At 43.9% G+C, this 20854-nt stretch overlaps 1 protein-coding gene across 1 annotated transcript in view; it reads right to left on the reverse strand.

Moving 5' to 3' along the window:
- Positions 1–883: 883 nt before the first annotated feature.
- The window catches only part of LOC110524646 (PDZ domain-containing RING finger protein 4), a 107760-nt gene continuing 87789 nt past the window's right edge, over positions 884–20854 (reverse strand). Inside the window, exons 5-8 of the mRNA XM_021604493.2 lie at positions 12955–13017; positions 10881–10982; positions 5266–5388; positions 884–4281 (exon numbers count right to left, since the gene is read on the reverse strand). Coding sequence (XP_021460168.2) covers positions 2725–4281; positions 5266–5388; positions 10881–10982; positions 12955–13017 — 1845 coding nt within the window. The 3' untranslated portion in view covers positions 884–2724. The remainder of the gene's footprint in view (positions 4282–5265; positions 5389–10880; positions 10983–12954; positions 13018–20854) is intronic.

Raw genomic sequence — 20854 nt, forward strand, 5'->3', positions numbered from 1 at the left:
GAAGAGAAACGGAGTGTCGGGGTAAATGTCCGTAGAGAAATAAGGGGAGAGTTTAGACTTCTATGCTTGTGAGTAAATGAAACTTCTTTCCTCTAGACAGTCATCTAACTTCAGGGGAGACTTATGTCTTTATTGTACCAATATGGATAGCTCAGTCTCTAAAAACGAGAGAGGGTTTCAATTAACTGCAAAACCCATGAGTATAAAGCAAGTCTTGAGGCGAGTATGCGTGACACTTCAATTTCAACCATAGACGACAAACGGTTCATATCGAAAGATAATTTGAGGAATGGTTGGAGTATCCCAATGCGTTCCCCTTATACTTCATGACAGGCCATTGAAATGATTTAGTGGTTGATATATTTTAATGAACTCAGAGCCATCCGAGTGGAAGGTGATATTTTTAATTGTTAATATTAAACAAAAGGAGAGATCTATTTCAGAGGGAGACATTTGAGGTGTAAATGAGTCCAATGAACAAGCCCGTTCTTTTCCAAAAACAATTTGTCAGACTGTTCTCATGTGAAATAATCTCTTGACAATGACTTCCCCAAGAAATGCAAGACGCATGAAGATACTCTATTTTCATTATAAACTGTGAGTAATCTCAGTAAAACTGCACGAGATAATGATGCTTGAAGATTCACAACTTAATTTATGAATGTGACATAACGTTTTCTATTTGAGTTAACCAAGAAAACTAAAAGCAATTTTAAAGTCTAAAGTCTGGATTTTCTGCTTGTTAGAGCTCAATCACAAATACTGTTGCTGTTTGAAACCCTATACTTTAACAGTCATTTCACACATAATTGGCTTCCACGCACTGTGATGTGTTGTGCATAAAGAACCAGACTGAAGGACAGTCAAAGCATTACTGCAAACGTTCCATAAAGAAAGAAAAAAAACTATCATTTATTCTCATGTCATTTTTCAATGATCACAATTATACCACACGTTTACCTGGCTACAGGTGTGCCAACTACATATTACTTGAAATAAGACCATTGACATTGACTTGAAACAAATACAGGAGTTGGTTTCAAAGTTCACATTTACAATATTTAAACTGAAAATGAGCTGTTTGAAACAAGTATGTATTCTACTGTACACAGAACCAGACTGAAAAGTATGTATTCTACTGTACACAGAACCAGACTGAAAAGTATGTATTCTACTGTACACAGAACCAGACTGAAAAGTATGTATTCTACTGTACACAGAACCAGACTGAAAAGTATGCAGTTATACATATGCAAAACCTGATTTCACAATTGGAAAATGTACTGCCAAGTTATGAGTCCTGCTCACTGGCAATCATCCAATCCATAACTAGTAAGTACAAGCATACAGAGTGTTGGGTGGGCTCTGAAATGAGCTGGCGTTGTTAAAAACATCAAGTGAAGCCTGAGCTTCAAGTTTGAACCATTTTGAGCTGCAACAGAGAACCATAGACAGCTCATAACGAATTTCTTGCCACAACAAAGTTACATGAATCTAATTGGCAACTGTTTAAGGCTTTGTTGAGAAACATTAACATTGTACAATACCTACTGTGTGTAAAATAAAGGATTATGTAAACATAAATATGCAAAATCTTATGAAAGAGGGTTTACCAGTATTGCATTGGAAGAACTCCTGATGCACTGCAGAGTAATTGTTGGCTGCAACATATCACAGCTAGTCTTCATAGCCTCTTGGAATAAAATAATCCTTTGCAATTAAAATGATTGCAAAGGAAATTGCAAATGGTCCTTTGTTTTGGAATGGGGATACATTCTTGGCTTGAAAAGCTTAGATGATCCATACTGTAAACGGTATAGGTCAGGTAGTCCAGTCCTTAGCTAATCTGTCTATCTCAACATGGGTTCCCTTAGAATATGCAGGTAGAAGCTGTATGCATTCAGTCCAAGTTATCGTTATCAAATGCCAACTTAACCATCTTGTTTTGAAGGAATGTATCATTATATTTGGTAAATCAGTGGTTGTAGTTGAAGTCGTATGGGCTCGTGTGGAATTGGCCGAAAGTTCTGAATGTATCTGTGACATTTGTAGAAAGTCCTGAACGATAAATCTAATGGCTGGTTCATCAAATCTAGACCGGCAAGAAGTAGGATGACAATACATTTCCGTGTACTGTACATTAAATTCAACATGTCTCCCCCTGAGGGAGTCCAAGTCTCCTGATCTGCGTGGGTTGGAATCACTGCATAACAGAACAGAAATATGAAAATAATTTAACATTTTCACAGGATGAACTAAGAAAACGATCAACTAAGAAAGATAATTGCACAGTAATCTCATACAAAAGTGCTTCTGGATCTGGAAGAGGGTGACATCATGAAAAACATGAAGAAAAATATAAACAAAATTGACATTGGTTAAAATTCTTTACAAAATGCTATTTTTTCGGGTAACAAAGTTGTGAAAATATTACTATCGTCCTCATAAAAATGCCACATTGAACGAGGCAAGTATATTATACCACATGGGGTACTGTAGCTAGATCAGTATTTCTCAACCTCTGGTCTAAGGGCCAGGAACAGTCCCTGGGATGTTGCCGACCGGTCCCTAAGATGTTTAATAGCTGAAACTCATTTTTTTGTCAGTACTCATGTTAGTCCCTATTAAAATAAGCTGCCTTCCAAGAAGGTAAGAACCATAGCTTGCTGGCCCCTGGTATGAATAAGGTTGAGAAACACTGCTGTAGATTGTGTTTGTTGTATATTATACAGTGGTGACCGACAGGAAGGCGTTATGTACTTTGGCCCTGGGGTCATCAGGGGCCTTGGCCCCGTGAGTCATCAGTTCCTGAATGGTCATCCAGTTGTCCAGGATCTTCTTGTTGCGCTTCTTCATCATCTTCCTGTGGCTCAGTTCGATGATGCTGACCTCCTTGCGTCCTTCGCTGCTGCTCTGAGGACTCTCCCTCAGGCTTTCCAGCCTGCTCCGCTGCATGAACTCTCGTCTCCTCCGCTGTTCTTTAGCCCTGACCAGATGCTGCTTCCTCTCCTCCTTACTCCAGTACCGCCCCATCTTCATCTCGGACATAGCGTCGTCGTCCGTGGTCATCCCGCCGCTGCGCTCCTCCTTGATCTTGAGGGCGCGTTCCCGCAGGATCTTATCCCTGATGGGTCTCTTTGTGATGTAGCGCGTGCCATCGGAACGGATCTTGACCTTCCACTCCATCTTGGGCTCGCTGGTGGGGATCAACTGGGGCTCCTTGACCACGCTGAGCAGGCTGAGCTGGCTCTGAGCGTACTCCACGGCCGAGCGCTGCTGGATCAGCTGCATGTAGCTCTGGTAGTGTGCCGGGATGTTGGTGTTGGGCTGCCTATGCTGGGAGCTACGGGACGGGGAGAGGTAAGGGATCTGGGAAGCCCTGGGAGGATGCTGAGGCTTCACCTTCCCGTTCCCGCTCCTTTCATCGTCTGCCGGGGCAGTCTGGTCCGACTCGAAGCGGTTGGGGCTGTGGTCGGGGCTACTGGCCTTGCCTGGGATGGGGGTTCGGTGGAGCGACCGTTGTGTTGGGCTGGGACTAGGACTGGGGCTGGCTGTGGCATGAAGGCTTGCCAGGCTGCTGCGGAGGTTCCTCTGGTTGGTGATGGTGACCATCCTCCTCTGGAGGGAGTGCTCGGGGGATCGGTCCATGGCCAGCGGCGTGCTGCGCGAGCTCTCTGCCGTGTTGTAGGCGCTCGAGCTGTCCTTGTCTGACTTCTCCGGTTTCTCTTGGCGCTTGTTGATGTCAGCCAGCTTGCCCCTGCTGGGCGAGTCCCTGCTGCCTCGTAGGAAGCTTTGGTCCTTGGGCACTGGGTGGCCGGTTATGGTTGACACCTGCTGCACCTGGTCTCTCTGGGTCCCCCCCGGTCCCTTGCGGAGCTTGTGGGCCTGCATGATGTTCTGGCACTCAAGCTCAATGCTGCAGAGCTCCTCGTTGAGCATGCGGAGCTCATGCTGCACGCCGCCAGCCGGCTCTCCCAGACTACACTCGATGGTGCTGTGTCTGCTGTAGAACAGGTCGTACTCCCCGCTGTTACGGATCTGACACTTCAGCTCCAGGAGCTGCTGGAAGCGGTCACCCTCCTCCACCTCCAACTCCTCTTCCTCCTCTTCCTCGTCCAGACGATGATGCCCAGTGTCCTGTCTATCCCTCAGGCACTGGGACAGTCGTCTCTGGATGTGGGTTAGAAGGGCATTGTGGTCAGACATCCCCAGCTCACTGTCCATGTCCTGAGTTAGGGAGGAACAGGTGGCAGTGATGTCATCCTCTTGTGTTCCTCTGGGCTGAAAGAAAAATGAATATCACATGTTTTTCAGTAGAAAAAGCTAAAAGACGGTCTACATCAGGGCTATTCAACTCTTACCCTATGGCCTACGAGGTCCGAAGCCTGCTGGTTTTCTGTTCTATCTGATAATTAATTGCACACACCTGGTGTGCCAGGTCTAAATTGGTCCTTGATTAGATTTAAAAAAGCAGTGAAACTGACTTCGAGGTCCAGAGTTGACTGCAGGAAAACTATCTGTCAACAGTGTGATCAAATTAACATACTACTGTATCTGTAAACAAATATCTGTAAAAAAAAAACAACAACTTGAAGTGCATAGGTCTCTTGTGTACAACTTTGTGGAAACTGGGAATTTTAGAACAAAGGAAATGATATTCATAACTATTTGAAATTTCTAAAGACTGAAATAGTTTTGAAAAATTCAGTGCTTTGGGTTCTCCACTGGGATTCCCTCCATTCTTGTGGAGTTCTGTACCACTACTCTGCTACGCTGGGAATTGTCGTTTCTTCCCCATGCTTTACAGTCTTTTGAACTTCCCTATCTTCCCATTTACATATTTGCTAATCTCAAAACAAAACCTAAGATTTTAAATTGTGGTCCCCAATCTTTGGGGTTCCAAATGCTCCTCACCCTCTTCCATATTAATAAAGCTTTCAAACTATATTATTAGATATTGCCATAAGATTTGAAAGAACCTCAATACACAGTTTGGTATAATCTCATCCGCTCCACCTAACGTTACTGATTATTTCAAGCTACAACAGCCTTTCTCTTATAACCAGTAATCACTGTCATTCAGTCAAGTCTTGACGTAGTCATGTAGTAGCATTATGCCTTAAGTAAACACTCTGAGATTGTTGGTTTCCATGGTCTACTATTTGGTTTGACCCTAGGGTTGTGGGACCGTACTTGTTCCTCAGGTAAAAGCTCTGTATACAAAATGAGAGAATAAACACTTTGGTCTGTCCCTGTGGGTCTCACCTGCTCCTGTTCCTCCTGTAGTGCCTCCAGCTCCATCTCTTCTCTCTGCTGCTCCTCCAACATCTCCATCTTCAACTGCTCCAGGAACTCACTGTGTTCATCATCCAACCACGCCTCCTCTAGCTAGAGATAGAAAGGGAGAGTGAAATAAAGATGGAGAGAAAAGAGAGAGAAGGATTAAAACCAGAATATGAGAAACCCTGGCTTACACCAACTGGCCATTCAAGATCCACAATAAGACACACGTCATGGAGTTTTTGTGTTGCAATAGCTGAAAGCATTATAAAACTGTTGATAGATCATTAACAATGTCCCCATCAAATATCCCTGCTTGACCACACATATAGATGAAGTCAATATATTTCAATGAACAGAGGATCTTAACCTCTGATCTGGTTCCTCAATGTCATTCATCAGCACTTTGTCTGCTTGACTCAAACCAAATGGGATCCATATCACAGCCAAGACTTTAGATGTATTATGAGAGGCGTATTTAATTACCAAAAGGGGAAGGTAGAGTCCATTATGGCTCATTGCTCATCTGCCGTACTCAGTGGCTCATACTCATAAGTACTCATAAGGGCTGTTATGGTGACCGAATTATCGCCACACCGGCAGTCACGAGCTATGTGACCGTTGAGTCACGGTAACTAGGCTTTTCCAGAACTGCGCTCTGATGCCGCTGATGGTCATTAGTAGCCTATCAAACTTGCTAACGGCCAGTCGCTAATGGCCTGATGTCCATTGTCCCTCTAATCATTCTGACATCCCCAGTTGGTGAAGGTAGGCAACATTACTTCCTCCACACTGATCCTCAACATGAAGGACCCACAAGGTTGCGTCCTCAGTCCCCTCCTGTACTCTCTGTATACCTCCCACAGTTCCAACTCCATCATCAAGTTCTCTGATGACACGATAGTAGTAGGCGTGATTACCAACAACGAGATGGCCTACAAAGAGGAGGTAGGCACTGGAGACGGTAAAAAAACGTTCAAGTTCCTCGGCGTACACATCTCCAAGGAGCTGAAATGGGCAAACGACACAGACAACATGGTGAAGAAGTAACGACAGCGACTCTTCAACCTCAGGAGGCTGAAGAAATTAGGACTGTCTCTGAGGACCTCACCGTGCTCTACAGGAGCACCATCGAGAACACACTGTCAGGCTGAATCAAAGCCTGGTGCGACAACTCCACCACCGCTGACCGCAAGGCTCTACAGAGGGTGGTACGCTCGGCCGAACGCACCATTGGGAGCACACTGCCTGCCCTCCAGGATACATACAGCACCAGGTGTCGCAGGAAGGCCAAGAAGATCATCAAGGACCTCAACCTCATTTTGTTACTTTACAGCCTTATTCTAAAATGGATTCAATAGCTGTTTCCCCTCATCAATCTACACACAATATCCCATAATGTCAAAGCAAAAACAGATTTTTAAAATTTTGGAGCTGGTTTTCATCAAGGATCTTTCTGTACTTTGCTCCATTAATCTTTCATCTTTTCTGGAATTTTCCAAGCTGTTTAAAGGCACAGTCAACTTAGTGTATGTAAACTTCTGACCCACTGGAATTGTGATACAGTGAATCAGCTTCTGATAGGCTAATTGACATTATTTGAATTAATTGGAGGTGTACCTGTGGATGTATTTCAAGTCCTACCTTCAAACTCAGTGCCTCTTTGCTTGACATTATGGGGAAATCAAAATAAATCAGCCAAGACCTCAAAAAAAATTGGAGACCTCCACAAATCTGGTTCATCCTTGGGAGCAATTTCCAAAAGCCTGAAGGTACCACGTTCATCAGTACAAACAATAGTACGTGAGTATAAACACCATGGGACCACGCAGCCGTCATAACGCTCAGGAAGGAGATGCATTCTGTCTCCTAGAGATGAACGTACTTTGGTGTGAAAAGTGCAAATCAATCCCAGAACAACAGCAAAGGACCTTGGGAAGATGCTGGAGGAAACAGGTACAAAAGTATATATAGCCACAGTAAAAAGAGTCCTTTATCGACATAACCTGAAAGGCTGCTCAGCAAGGAAGAAGCCACTGCTCCAAAACTGCCATAAAAAAAAGCCAGACTATGGTTTGCAACTGCACATGGGGACAAAGATTGTACTTTTTGGAGAAATGTCCTCTGGTCTGATGAAACAAAAATATAACTGTTTGGCCATAATGGCCATCATTATTATGTTTGGAGGAAAAAGGGTGAAGCTGAAGAACACCATCCCAACCGTGAAGCACGGGGGTAGCAGCATCATGTTGTGGGGGTGCTTTGTTGCAGGAGGGACTGGTGCACTTCACAAAATATATGGCATCATGAGGTATGAAAATTATGGGGATATATTGAAGCAACATCTCAAGACATTAGTCATGAAGTTAAAGCTTGGTCGCAAATTGGTCTTTCAAATGGACAATGACACCAAGCATACTTCCAAAGTTGAGGCAAAATGGCTTAAGGACAACAAAGTTATAGTATTGGAGTGGCCATCACAAAGCCCTGACCTCAAGCCTACAGAAAATGTGTGGGCAGAACTGAAAAAATGTGTGCGAGCAAGGAGGCCTACAAACCTGACTCAGTTACACCAGCTCTGTCAGGAGCAATGGTACCAAATACTAATTGAGCGTATGTAAACTTCTGACCCACTGGGAATGATGAAAGAAATAAAAGCTGAAATAAATCATTCGCTCTACTATTATTCTGACATTTCACATTCTTAAAATTAAGTGGTGATCCTAACTGACCCAAGACAGGAAGTTTTTACTCTGATTAAATGTCAGGAATTGTGAAAAACGGAGTTTAAATGTATTTGGCTAAGGTGTATGTAATCTTCTGACTTCAACTGCATATATACAGTGGGGCAAAAATGTATTTAGTCAGCCACCAATTGTGCAAGTTCTCCCACTTAAAAAGATGAGAAAGGCCTGTAATCATAGGTACACTTCAACTATGACAGTCAAAATGAGAAAAAAAAATCTAGAAAATCACATTGTAGGAAAAATATTTTGAACTGTCATCCAATTTGGAATTCCAACTCGGGAACTCGTGTCTGTTTCTAGAGCTCCAAAAGTCTGACCTGACGATCACTGACGTCACGATTTGACCTTGTATTTTTCAGACTTCCCAGTTGTCTTGAAATCACCATAAAACTCATCATACCCTTCGCCAGCTCATATCTGTGTGAAGCTGGATTCAGTGATCTTGTCTGCATTAAAACCAAATATTGATCCCGGTACGATGTGACCGCAGAGATGAGGTGCGCATGCCCCACCACGCCCCCTGACTTTGAGAAGCTCTGACGCGACACGCATCAAGCGCACCCATATCATTAGTGTTGGTTAGAGAAGATACATTGTGTTAGACTAATTTGCAATGACTGCCATTGACCCAAATTAAAAGATAAACATTGGCTGTTAATGACATCCTCATTTTTTTCACATGGTTTGGGTTTTCAGATATCAAAATGAGCTTGTGGGACAAAAAAGTTTGGGAACCCCTGTAATACAGCCTGGTATCAGTGCGGGTGTAGGCCTAGAGAAGCATATTGTTTGTGCAACGGTATCTTAAATGAGAGAGAAATAGGCGAAACATGAATATTTTTGCTAGCTGGCTAGATACATGAGGTAAGAAAACAACATGGGATGTAACATCTAATTAGGGTCCCCTGGAAACATTGACCAACACTTTGGTTCCTACCCTGTCAATATTTTCTTCCCTGGCTTTTTCATTCATTGTCATAAACATTCAAGGTGCTGCCCACTATATTACAACTATAGAATTAGAATAATCCCGTGTAGCTCCGTTGGTAGAGCATTGCGCTTGCAATGCCAGGGTTGTGGATTTGACTGCCACAGGGGGACCAGTATGAAAAAAAGTATGTATATATTCACTACTGTAAGTCACTCTGGATAAGAGTGTCTGCTAAATGACTAAAATGTAAATAATAATTATATTTCCATGATTGCAACAGTTCACCAATGTACTAGACCTCAATGTTTAGCCCTTATCATGCAGCCCTGCGTGGCACAGTGTGGAAATGATGACACAATTCCCAGAACTACAGAAATGGTATGAAATGATGAAAATCATTTTTGTTTGAAGTTGGATTGAACAGTGTAAAACAGTCAGAATGTAGAAAGCCCTGTTGAAATCACGTATTTATGTGTTGCCACCCTAACTTTTATTAATCAAAAACATAAAATACCGTCAAATATCACTACACTGTATTTAAAAAATATATATATATCGTGATATGATATTTTGACCATATTGCCAAGCGCTAGTCGGATGGGTTTATCACTTGTGAATGATGCCCAGCATGTTCCGTCTACGGCAAAAAAACAGCGGTTTGCATTGTTTTGCGACTTTTTCAAATCATATTCACAAGCATCATGTAGCCGAGCCCATAGGCCTATATGTTTTGATAAGGTTTGTAGCACAACTAAAGTGGCCAAATCACTCTAAACTTAACCCATAGGCTTAGGATCCCTGGAACAGGGTTGGAGAGCCCATAGCCTGCAGAGCCTAGAGACACATGTGTTCTTACAAGCCCAGTCAATTGTGCAATCGCATTGGAGAAAACAGGGTTTTGACTGGCCACTACAGTATTTTAAAAGAGGATCCCAGCTTTTTTGTGCTTAAATTTAAAAAAAATTAAGCACATTAATCTACTGTAAAACTGGTGTAGCCTACCTGGCACAGGAAGCACTTTCATCCATTCGCTATTTGAGGGCAGGCTACTGATAACATGTTTTTTTTAAATAAAAAAGGATTACACACATACAGTATATTAGTAGGCTACATGTAAAGCCCAAATGAAATTGAGAATAGTCTGATGGGTGAGAATATTATCAAGTGCTGCATAAGAGACAGAGCAGAGCGCATGCCTTTCATGCTACTTTTTTCAAATCGCCATTTGAGTCACATCATGCTGCCTTAGAATGCATTACAAATCAAATCAAATCAAATAACGGATTTATTGTGATGGTTTAATCTATATTAAATAGATTTATACGACTTTTTAACATGTAGATGTTTCAAAGGTCTGCATCAGTGGCTTGTGGGCTGTGCGTGGAAGCCCAGAGATGCCGAACAAGTGAATGTTAATTAACGGTCAATTACTGTGAGACCTGGAGATATTTGGTTGACAGTTACCAGCCGGCAAAAAACTTCACGACCGCCACAGCCCTACGCATGCACGCACGTGCACGCACACACACCCTTCGCCATGGCCTTGGGCCTGAACTCACTGCATATTAGCATGCCATTAGTTTTTATGGTGTACTGTTGGAAGTCAATTACAGCGGCCGGCACTATATAAAAAAAATACACATGATGTGCGGTGGTGTTTATACAGGGACGTGTCATGTTTCATCTAAGAAACGTAAGTGCTATTTGTGCAGCCTTAGGGCTGTGTTTTGGGTGTCACGTATGTTAACTCGGGATGTCATGAATAAAAATACCTCTTAATGGCTGGTGTATTGATCCTATGGACCTACAGTATGGACTTTTTTTTTACAATACATCTCTCCAGATTAGTAAACTATTAGGACTGGGGTAAAAAAATAACCTTAAAACAATTCCTTCAACTTCATCAGTGGTGGTAAGCTCACCTGTAACTCGGGCCTGGCGACCAGCAGTATGATATTCCTTGTGTCTTCACTGGAGAGCACAGCTACAGCCTCCTCTCTGTCCTGCACATCCTGACCATTGATCTGTGGAAACAACACACACTGTTATTCATACACAAACACACTAGAGAGAGAGAGAGAGAGAGAGAGAGGTGTTGCAACCTGAAGTGGAGGCAGGAGTCAGTATATCACACACTGTCCTGTTATAACTTACATGCGCACATACACACGCTAGAACACACACACACACACACACACACACACACACACACACACACACACACACACAAAGGGAAGGGCCACTTTCCTTTTTTACATTTATTTTTATTTTTTATCTCAGTCTAACACTGTAGAAAGAGCCCAGCTGGCAGACAGCTAAAGGCACTGTCTCTCCTCCTTCCAGGGGATCTGCACTCTGTGTCCAGTCAGTATTTCATAGCAGCCCAGGCTGGCTGGATTGATCGTGAATGGGACAGTGGTCTATGGACCGATCGTCTGCACTAGAAATGCTCTGCTCCTGAAAGCATCCAGCATCTGGAAGCGACACACATTCATACATACAGACGCCCCACACAATTAACTGAGCCGTGACAGGGGGGCGTCCGTCTTCCACTGACCAGAGTAATGGCCCTGTCACCATGGGATAATAGTAAAGGGGTGCTTGGGGTGGAGGCATGGATCACAGCCACTAACCCAAACCCCTCTCCCCTCGCTTTGCCTCGTAGCTCAATACAATCGCACAACACATTATGACCTGCAATGCACGAAAGACACGTGCGCACACATGGACAAGGCGCCACGCGACAGACAATTAGGGAAGCAGCTAGCCTCGGCCGTACATTATCTCTCTGCAACAAAAAAAAACTGTGCTTACCCTACGCTCAATCTTCTTCCTCTCATGACTGCACCGTGCACTCACCTCTCTCTCTCTCTCTCTCTCTCTCTCGGACTCATTAACCCTTATTCAGAAACACATCACTCTGTTGTTCTGAGAGTTCACTCTGACTGAAAACAGACCACTCTCTAAAAGACATTACCGTCTACTTCTGCCATTCTCCTGAAAAGCATGTCTCCAGCACTCTCACCCACATTACTGTAACAACCTTGTGGCTCTGCCTCCCAAAACCATTACTGCTCTCAGACTCTACAGAACACTTACACTTAATACCAGTGATCACCAATCTTCCCCGAGCCGAGATCCCATTCTGAGATCTACCGCTCAGATATGTATTTTAAAACATGACTTTAAAAAACCGTAAGCCTTTACAACCTTAACCTCCCAAAACATGACTATCCATCTCTCTCCACGAAGCCCTCAATCTGCCTCTCCCCAAATATATGACCTTACTTTATCCCTACCTCCCAAAACACCAACCCCTTGATTACACCGTAAAACATCCCCCTTTTCCACCCTTCCCCCTACAAGAGAGCAAAGCTCACCACCCCACTCCCTCTCCAATAACATCATAATGGTCCATACAGCTCCACTGACTGTTGTTTGTGTCTCTAACCCCACCAGAAGACTGTCTTTGGAGGGGGTACTAGTAGCCTCCAGGGTCCACCGACCCTCCCTGGCCCAGGGATGGAGCTGAGGGGTAATAACATGGAGAGCCTCTCAGTCTACCTCCGGGGTGTGCGTGTGTGTAGAAAGGGAAGAGATCTGGTGTGTGTGCATTCTTGTGGATGTGCGAGTGTGTTACCCAGAAGCAGGTGGGGGGGGGGGGGGGGGGTATATCTGGAGCACGGTGCATCCTTAAACTGCTCTTACGGCTGTTAAAAAGCCCAGTCGGATGCTGAGTCGGTAACTAAAACAGCCAGAGGGACATTTCCTCCCCGCTAACCGTCACAGAGGGGGTGAGTTTCTCTTTTACTATGGTGCCATTAAAAATGAATGGGTTCTCGTGTTGGGAGACAATGGCAGAGGGAGGTGAAATAAAAAAGTGTTTATGTCACCTCTGATGAGAAATGAGAGAGAGAGGAGATGAGAGAGAGAGAGAAAGAACGAGAGAGAGAAAAGAGGGGCTGAGGGTCAAGATAGAAAGAAATAGTTTCCTACCTGTAAAATGTGGTCTCCTTCTCTTATGCGCCCGTCCCTTGCAGCGATGCTGTTTGGCCCAACCTGATGGGGAGAGACCGTTTGCATCAATGCTCAAAGGGAACACCAAATTGCCTTTTGGAAGTTTGCCAAAATACCTTACCATCACATCTCATACACAAAATATATAATTATTTGAAAATACAAAAGTATATGGACACCCCTTCAAATTATTGGATTTGGCAATTTCAACCACACTCATTGCTGAGAGGTGTATAAAATCGATCACACAGCCATGCAATCGCCATAGACAAACATTGGCAATAGAATGGCCTGACTGAAGAGCTCACAGACATTCAACGTGGCACCGTCATAGGATGCCACCTTTCTAACAAAATCAAATCAAAGTTTATTTGTCACGTGCGCCGAATACAACAGTGAAATGCTTACTTACAGGCTCTGACCAATAGTGCTGAGAAAAAAATAAAAATTAAATATGTGTGTGCGTGTGTGTGTGTGTGTGTGTGTGTGTGTGTGTAGGTAAGTAAAGAAATAAAACAGTAAAAACAGTAGAAAGAGATTTGATAATAAAAATAACAGGTCAGTTTGTCAAATTTTTTCTCTACTAGAGCTGCCCCGGTCAACTATAAGTACTGTTCTTGTGAAGTGGTAACATCTAGGAGCAACAGCGGCGCAACCGCGAAGTGGTAGGCCACACAAGCTCACAGAGCGAGACCGCCGAGTGCTAAAACGCATAGCACGTAAATATAAGCTATCCTCGAGTTACAAACTGCCTCTGGAAGCAACGTCAGCGCAAGAACTGTTTGTCGGCAGCTTCATGACATGGGTTTCCATGGCTGAGCAGCCGCACACAAACCTAAGATCACCATGCGCAATGCCAAGTGTCACAGTCCGATGGACAAATTTGGGTTTGGTGGATGCCAGGAGAACACTACCAGTCCGAATACATAGTGCCAACTCTAAAGTTTGGTGGAGGAGGAATAATGGTCTGGGGCTGTTTTTCATGGTTCGTGTTAGGCCCCTTAGTTCCAGTGAAGGGAAATCTTAACGCTTCAGCATACAATTACAGTCTAGACGATTCTGTGCTTCCAACTTTGTGGCAACAGCTTGGGGAGGTCCTTTCCTGTTTCAGCATGACAATGCCCCTGTGCACAAAGTGAGGTCCTCACTTGTCGAGATCTGTTTGGAAGAACTTGACTGGCCTGCACAGAGCCCTGACTTCATCCCCATCGAACACCTTTGAGATGAATTGGAATGCCGACTGCGAGCCAGGCCTAATCGCCCCATCAGTCCCCGACCTCACTGCTCTTGTGGCTGAATGGAAGCAAGTCCCCGCAACAATATTCCTACATCTAGTGGAACGCCTTCCCAGAATAGTGGAGGCTTTTATAGCAGCAAAGGGGGGACCAACTCCATATTAATGCCCATGATTTTGGAATGAGATTTTCGACGAGCAGGTGTTCACAAACTTTTGGTCATGTAGTGTACCTATACAACTTTACAGAGACCACTGACCTATAAAAGCATTGTCTAAATTTCTTATGACATCCAATAATCATTTAGTCCCCAATATAATTCTAGAGCACCTCTGTAGGTTTGAAGTAAGAACTGTTATACAACACTTCTAGACAAAGGACCTCTTTCAACACCATCTGGTGATTGTTTGAAGCACCTGCTGCCAGAGGAAGGCCTGTGCTGTCAGTATGTGTTATAGCATCTGTCCAGTTCAGGTATCAAGGCCACTTTACCCTACGGCTGAAGCAGCTAAATGAACAGAGCTACAAACCTGTCAGGACATGTGTCTGGGGAAAGTACAATAAAGTATCACAATCAGGGAATACTGTGTGTTTGTGTGTGTGTGTTTGTGTGTGTGTGTGTGTGTGTGTGTGTACTCTGCTTCTTTATCTGTTGATTTCCCTGTTGGGCTAACCTGCACCCTCCATCCCTCCTGTTGTGATTGGTAGATGTAACATACCGGACACAGAGAGACATAGTATCCATACAAGGCCCATCCATGCCTCTTCCTTCCCATGATTCTCCCTGACTAATGATACTGAGCGAAGAGGGCAGGCCACTCTTTCAATGGCCAATCAATTACTGCCGTCTGGGGCCATTTGTTTTACTCTATCCAATCAGACAGGATCTCCTGAGATGGCTGGGCCAGCCTGAATGTTCCATCTTCATGATGATCCGGTGTGTGTGTGTGTGTGTGTGTGTGTGTGTGTGTGTGTGTGTGTGTGTGTGTGTGTGTGTGTCACAAAGGACCGTTCCTTAAAAGGGCTGCTCTGAGATTACTGGGGATGGGGAGGGACTCAGCTCCGGCCTGTCCTTGATTTCTCGTGTCACGTCTTCTCTCCTTTCGTCCCTCTTGAAAAATGTTTTAAGGAGAGGAGTAGAAGGGACCCGAGGAACGGAGGAGGAAAGGACTTTTGCGATTCCCCCACTGTCACAACATGTGGAATGATACCCAGAATGATAACGGCGCCGGAGGGGATGGCTGCAGTTTAACGGGCTCCTAACCAACTGCGCTGTTTTTCTTAGTTCTTTTTTCGCATTGTTTGTAACTCATTTTGTACATAATGTTGCTGCTACTGTCTCTTATGACTAAAAATAGCTTCTGGACATCAGAGCAGCGATTACTCACCTCGAACTGACAAAGATTTTTTTTATTTAATGAGTCCGACACGAAGGATATACTGCTTTGTCGAGACAAGGCCCGAATCCCTTTCATTCGAGGTATTGCTCGCCTGAGGTAGAATAGATAGAATACCTCATTCTGTAAGCAGTAAGCCACACCGTCTATATTATTCGTAGCCGTCTATTTACCACCACAAACCGATGTTGGCACTAAAACCGCACTCAACGAGCTGTGTAAGGCCAAAAGCATAGAAGAAAATACTCATCCATAAGCGGCACTCCTAGTGGCCGGGGACTTTAATGCAGTCAAACCTAATTTCTGTGCAACCAGCGGACCAGGACTGTTTTGCTAGCACAGACTGGAATATGTTCCGGGATTCATCCAATGGCATTGAGGAGTATACCCCTTCTGTCACCGGCTTCATCAATAAGTGCATCGACGACGTCGTCCCCACAGTGACCATACGTACATTTCCCAACCAGAAGCAATGGATTACAGGCAACATCCGCACCGAGCTAAAGCCTAGAGCTGCCGCTTTCAAGGAGCGGGACATTAATCCGGAAGCTTATAAGAAATCCCGCTGTGTCCTCAGACGAACCATCAAACAGGCAAAGCATCAATACAGGACAAAGATTGAATCCTACTACACCGGCTCTCACGCTCGTCGGATGTGGCAGGGCTTGAAAACTATTACGGACTACAAAGGGAACCCCAGCAGCGAACATGAGCCTACCAGACGAGCAAAATGCCTTTTATGCTCGCTTCGAGGAAAGCAACACTGAAACATGCAAGAGAGCACCAGCTGTTCCGGACGACTGTGTGAGCACGCTCTCCATAGCCGATGTGAGCAAGACCTTTAAACAGGTCAACATTCACAAAGCCGCGGGGCCAGATGGATTAGCAGGACGTGTACTCAAAGCATGCGCGGACCAATGGGCAAACGTCGTTCCTGATATTTTCAACCTCTCACCTGACCGAGTCTGTAAGACCAACATGTTTCAAACAGACCACCATATTCCCTGTGACCAAGAAAGCGAAGGTTTTATTTTATTTTTTTATTTTACCTTTATTTAACCAGGCAAGTCAGTTAAGAACAAATTCTTATTTTCAATGACGGCCTGGGAACAGTGGGTTAACTGCCTGTTCAGGGGCAGAACGACAGATTTGTACCTTGTCAGCTCGGGGGTTTGAACTCGCAACCTTCCGGTTACTAGTCCAACGCTCTAACCACTAGGCTAACCTGCCTAAATGATTACCAGCCCGTAGCACTCATGTCGGTAGCCATGAAGTGCTTTGAAAGGCTGGTCATGGCTCACATCAACCCCATCATGCCGGAAACCCTAGACCCACTCCAATTCGCATACAACCCAGATCCACAGATGACACAATCTCAATCGCACTCCACACTACCATTTCCCACCTGGACAAAAGGAACAGCTAAAAGTAAGTGAGAATGCTGTTCATTGACTACAGATCAGAGTTCAACACCATAGTAACGATAAAGCTTATCACTAAGTTAAGGACCCTGGGACTAAACACCTCCCACTGCAACTGGATCCTGGACTTCTTGACAGGCCGCACCCCAGGTGGTAAGAGCAGGCAACAACACATCTGCCACGCTGATCATCAACACTGAGGCCCCTCAGGGGTGTGTGCTAAATCCCATCCTGTACTCCCTGTTGACTCATGACTGCATGGCCAAGCACGACTCCAACACCATCATTAGGTTTGCTGACGACACAAAAGTGGTAGGCCTGATCACCGACAACAATGAGACAGCCTATAGGAAGGAGGTCAGAGACCTGGCTGTGTGGTGCCAGGACAACAACCTCCCCCTCAATGTGAGCAAGACAAAGAAGATGATCGTGGGCTGCAGGAAAAGGAGGGCTGAACACCACTGAAGTGGAGCAGGTCGAGAGTTTCAAGTTCCTTGTTTTCCACATCACCAACAAACTATCAAAACACACCAAGACAGTTGTGAAGAGGGCACGACAACACCTTTTCTTCCTCAGGAGACTGAAAAGATTTGGCATGGGACCCCATATCCTCAAAAGGTTATACAGCTGCACCATCGAGAATATCCTGTCTGGTTGCATCACTGCCTGGAATGGCAACTGCTCGGCATCTGACCGTAAGGCGCTACAGAGGTACGGCCCACTACATCACCGGGACAAAGCTTTCTGACATCCAGGACATATATATCTAGGGTTTCTGGGATAATGGTGTTGATGTGAGCCATTACCAGCTTTCAAAGCATTTCATGGCTACAGACGTGAGTGCTACGGGTCGGTAGTCATTTAGGCAGATTACCTTAGTGTTCTTGAGCACAGAGACATGGTGGTCTGCTTAAAACATATTGGAATTACAGATTCAGACCGGGAGAGGTTGAAAATGTCAGTGAATACACTTGCCAGTTGGTCAGCGCATGATCGGAGTACACGTCCTGGTAGTCCGTCTGGCCCTGCGGCCTTGTGAATGTTGACCTGTTTAAAAGGTCTTACTCACATCGGCTGCGGAGAGCGTGATCACACAATTCCCGTTGTCATTGTGTTTTATAATGACGCTGATAATTAATATTGATCCCACAATGAACACACTACAACTGGGCCCTTCTGTAAATGACGTTCAACATATAAAAGTCTTCATAAAGCCTTCATAATGCCTTCAAAAGCACTACATACATTTGTAACAAAGCATCTATAACCGTATGTCATGCTTTGTAAAGGGTTCATAGATGTGGCAACTGTGTGACAATCACCAATGTCAAAAATGACATCAAATCAAATCGTATTGGTCACGTACATGTGTTTAGCAGATGTTATTGCGGGTGTAGCGAAATGCTTGTGTTTCTAGCTCCGACAGTGCAGTAATATCTAAAAAGAAATATCTAACAATTTCACAACATACACCGATTACAAACAAATCTAAGTGAACAAATGGACTTAAGAATGTATAAATATATGGACGAGAAATGTCAGAGCAGCATAGACTAAGATACAGTAGAATAGTATAGATACAGTATTTACATATGAGTAATGCAAGATATGTAAAGATTATTAAAGTGACTAGTGTTCCATTTATTAAAGTTGCCAGTGATTTCAAGTGCAGTTGCAAACCGTAGTCTGACTTCTTTATGGCGGTTTTGGAGCAATGGCTTCTTCCTTGCTGAGCGGCCTTTCAGGTTATGTCGATATAGGACTCGTTTTACTGTGGATATAGATACGTTTGTACCTGTTTCCTCCGGCATCTTCACAAGGTCCTTTGCTGTTGTTCTGGGATTGATTTGCACGTTTAGCACCAATGTACGTTCATCTCTAGGAGACAGAACGCGTCTCCTTCCTGAGCGGTATGACGGCTGCATGGTCCCATGGTGTTTATACTTGCGTACTATTGTTTGTACAGATGACCTTCAGATACCTTCAGATACCTTCAGTCATTTGGAAATTGCTCCCAAGGATGAACCAGACTTGTGGAGGTCTCCAATTCTTTTTCTGAGGTCTTGGCTGAATTCTTTTGATTTTCCCATGATGTCAAGCAAATAGGCACTGGGTTTGAAGGTAGGCCTTGAAATTCATCCACAGGTACACATCCAATTGACTCAAATTATTAGCCTATCAGAAGCTTCTAAAGCCATGACATCATTTTCTGGAATTTTCCAAGCTGTACTTAGTGTATGTGCATTTCTGACCCACTGGAATTGTGGTACAGTGAATTATAAGTGAAATAATCTGTCTGTAAACAATTGTTGGAAAAATTACTTGTGTCATGCACAAAGTAGATGTCCTAACCGACTTGCCAAAACTATAGTTTGTTAACAAGAAATTTGTGGAGTGGTTGAAAAACGAGTTTTAATGACTCCAACCTAAGTGTATGTTAACTTCCGACTTCAACTGTAAGTATCAAAAGTAAAAGTAGAAATCGTTTCAAATTCCTTAAATGAAGCAAACCAGATGGCAACATTTTCTTGTTTGTTTTTATTGACGGATAGCCAGGGGCAGGCTCCAACACTCAGACATAATTTAGTCTGCCAGATCAGAGGCAGTAGGGATGACCAGGGATGTTCTCTTGATAAGTGTGTGAATTGGACTATTTTCCTGTCAAAACGTAACGAGTACTTCTGGGTGTCAGCGAAAATGTAAGAGTAAGAAGTCCATTATTTTCTTTAGGAATGTAGTGAAGTAAAAGTAAAAGTTGCCAAAAATGTAAATAGTAAAGTAAAGATACCCCCAAAAAACGAATTAAGTAGTACTTTCAAGTATTTTTACCACTGTATATATGGTGTCATTACATGGCGTTCTGAATAATACGGAGTGTTGCTGGCCTTTTTTATTTGTATTTTTTTATTTCACCTTTATTTAACCAGGTAGGCCAGTTGAGAACAAGTTCTCATTTACAAATGCGACTTGGCCAAGATAAAGCAAAGCAGGCCGACACAAACAACAACACAGAGTTACACATGGAATAAACAAACATACAGTCAATAACACAATAGAAAAATTCTATGTACAGTGTGTGCAAATGAGGAAAGATAAGGGGGTAAGGAAATAAATAGGTCATAGTGGTAATTGTTTTTTTATGTGCAAGTAGAGATGAATGTGCAAGTAGAGATACTGGGGTGCAAAGGAGCAATAAAATAAAATAAATAACAGTATGGGGATGAGGTAGTTAGACGGGCTATTTACAGATGGGCTATGTACAGGTGCAGTGATCTGTGAGCTGCTCCGACAACTGGTGCTTAAAGTTAGTGAGGGAGATATGAGTCTCCAGCTTCAGTGATTTTTTGCAGTTCGTTCCAGTCATTGGCAGCAGAGAACTGGAAGGAAAGGCGGCCAAAGGAGGAATTGGCTTCAGGGGTGAACAGTGAGATATACCTGCTGGAGCGCGTGCTACGGGTGGATGCTGCTATGGTGACTAGTGAGCTGAGATAAGGCGGGGCTTTACCTAGCAAAGACTTATAGATGACCTGGAGCCAGTGGGTTTGGCGACGAATATGAAGCGAGGGCCAGCCAACAAGAGCATACAGGTCGCAGTCGTGGGTAGTATATGGGGCTTGGTGACAAAACGGATGGCACTGTGATAGACTGCATCCAATTTGCTAGGTAGAGTGTTGGAGGCTGTTTTGTAAATGACATTGCCAAAGTCAAATATAGTCAGTTTTACGAGGGTATGTTTGGCAGCATGAGTGAAGGATGCTTTGTAGTGAAATAGGAAGCCGATTCTAGATTTAATTTTGGATAGGAGATGCTTGTCTGAAAGGAGAGT

The sequence above is a fragment of the Oncorhynchus mykiss genome, chromosome 1 (assembly GCF_013265735.2).
Source record: "Oncorhynchus mykiss isolate Arlee chromosome 1, USDA_OmykA_1.1, whole genome shotgun sequence".
Lineage (NCBI taxonomy): Eukaryota > Metazoa > Chordata > Actinopteri > Salmoniformes > Salmonidae > Oncorhynchus > Oncorhynchus mykiss.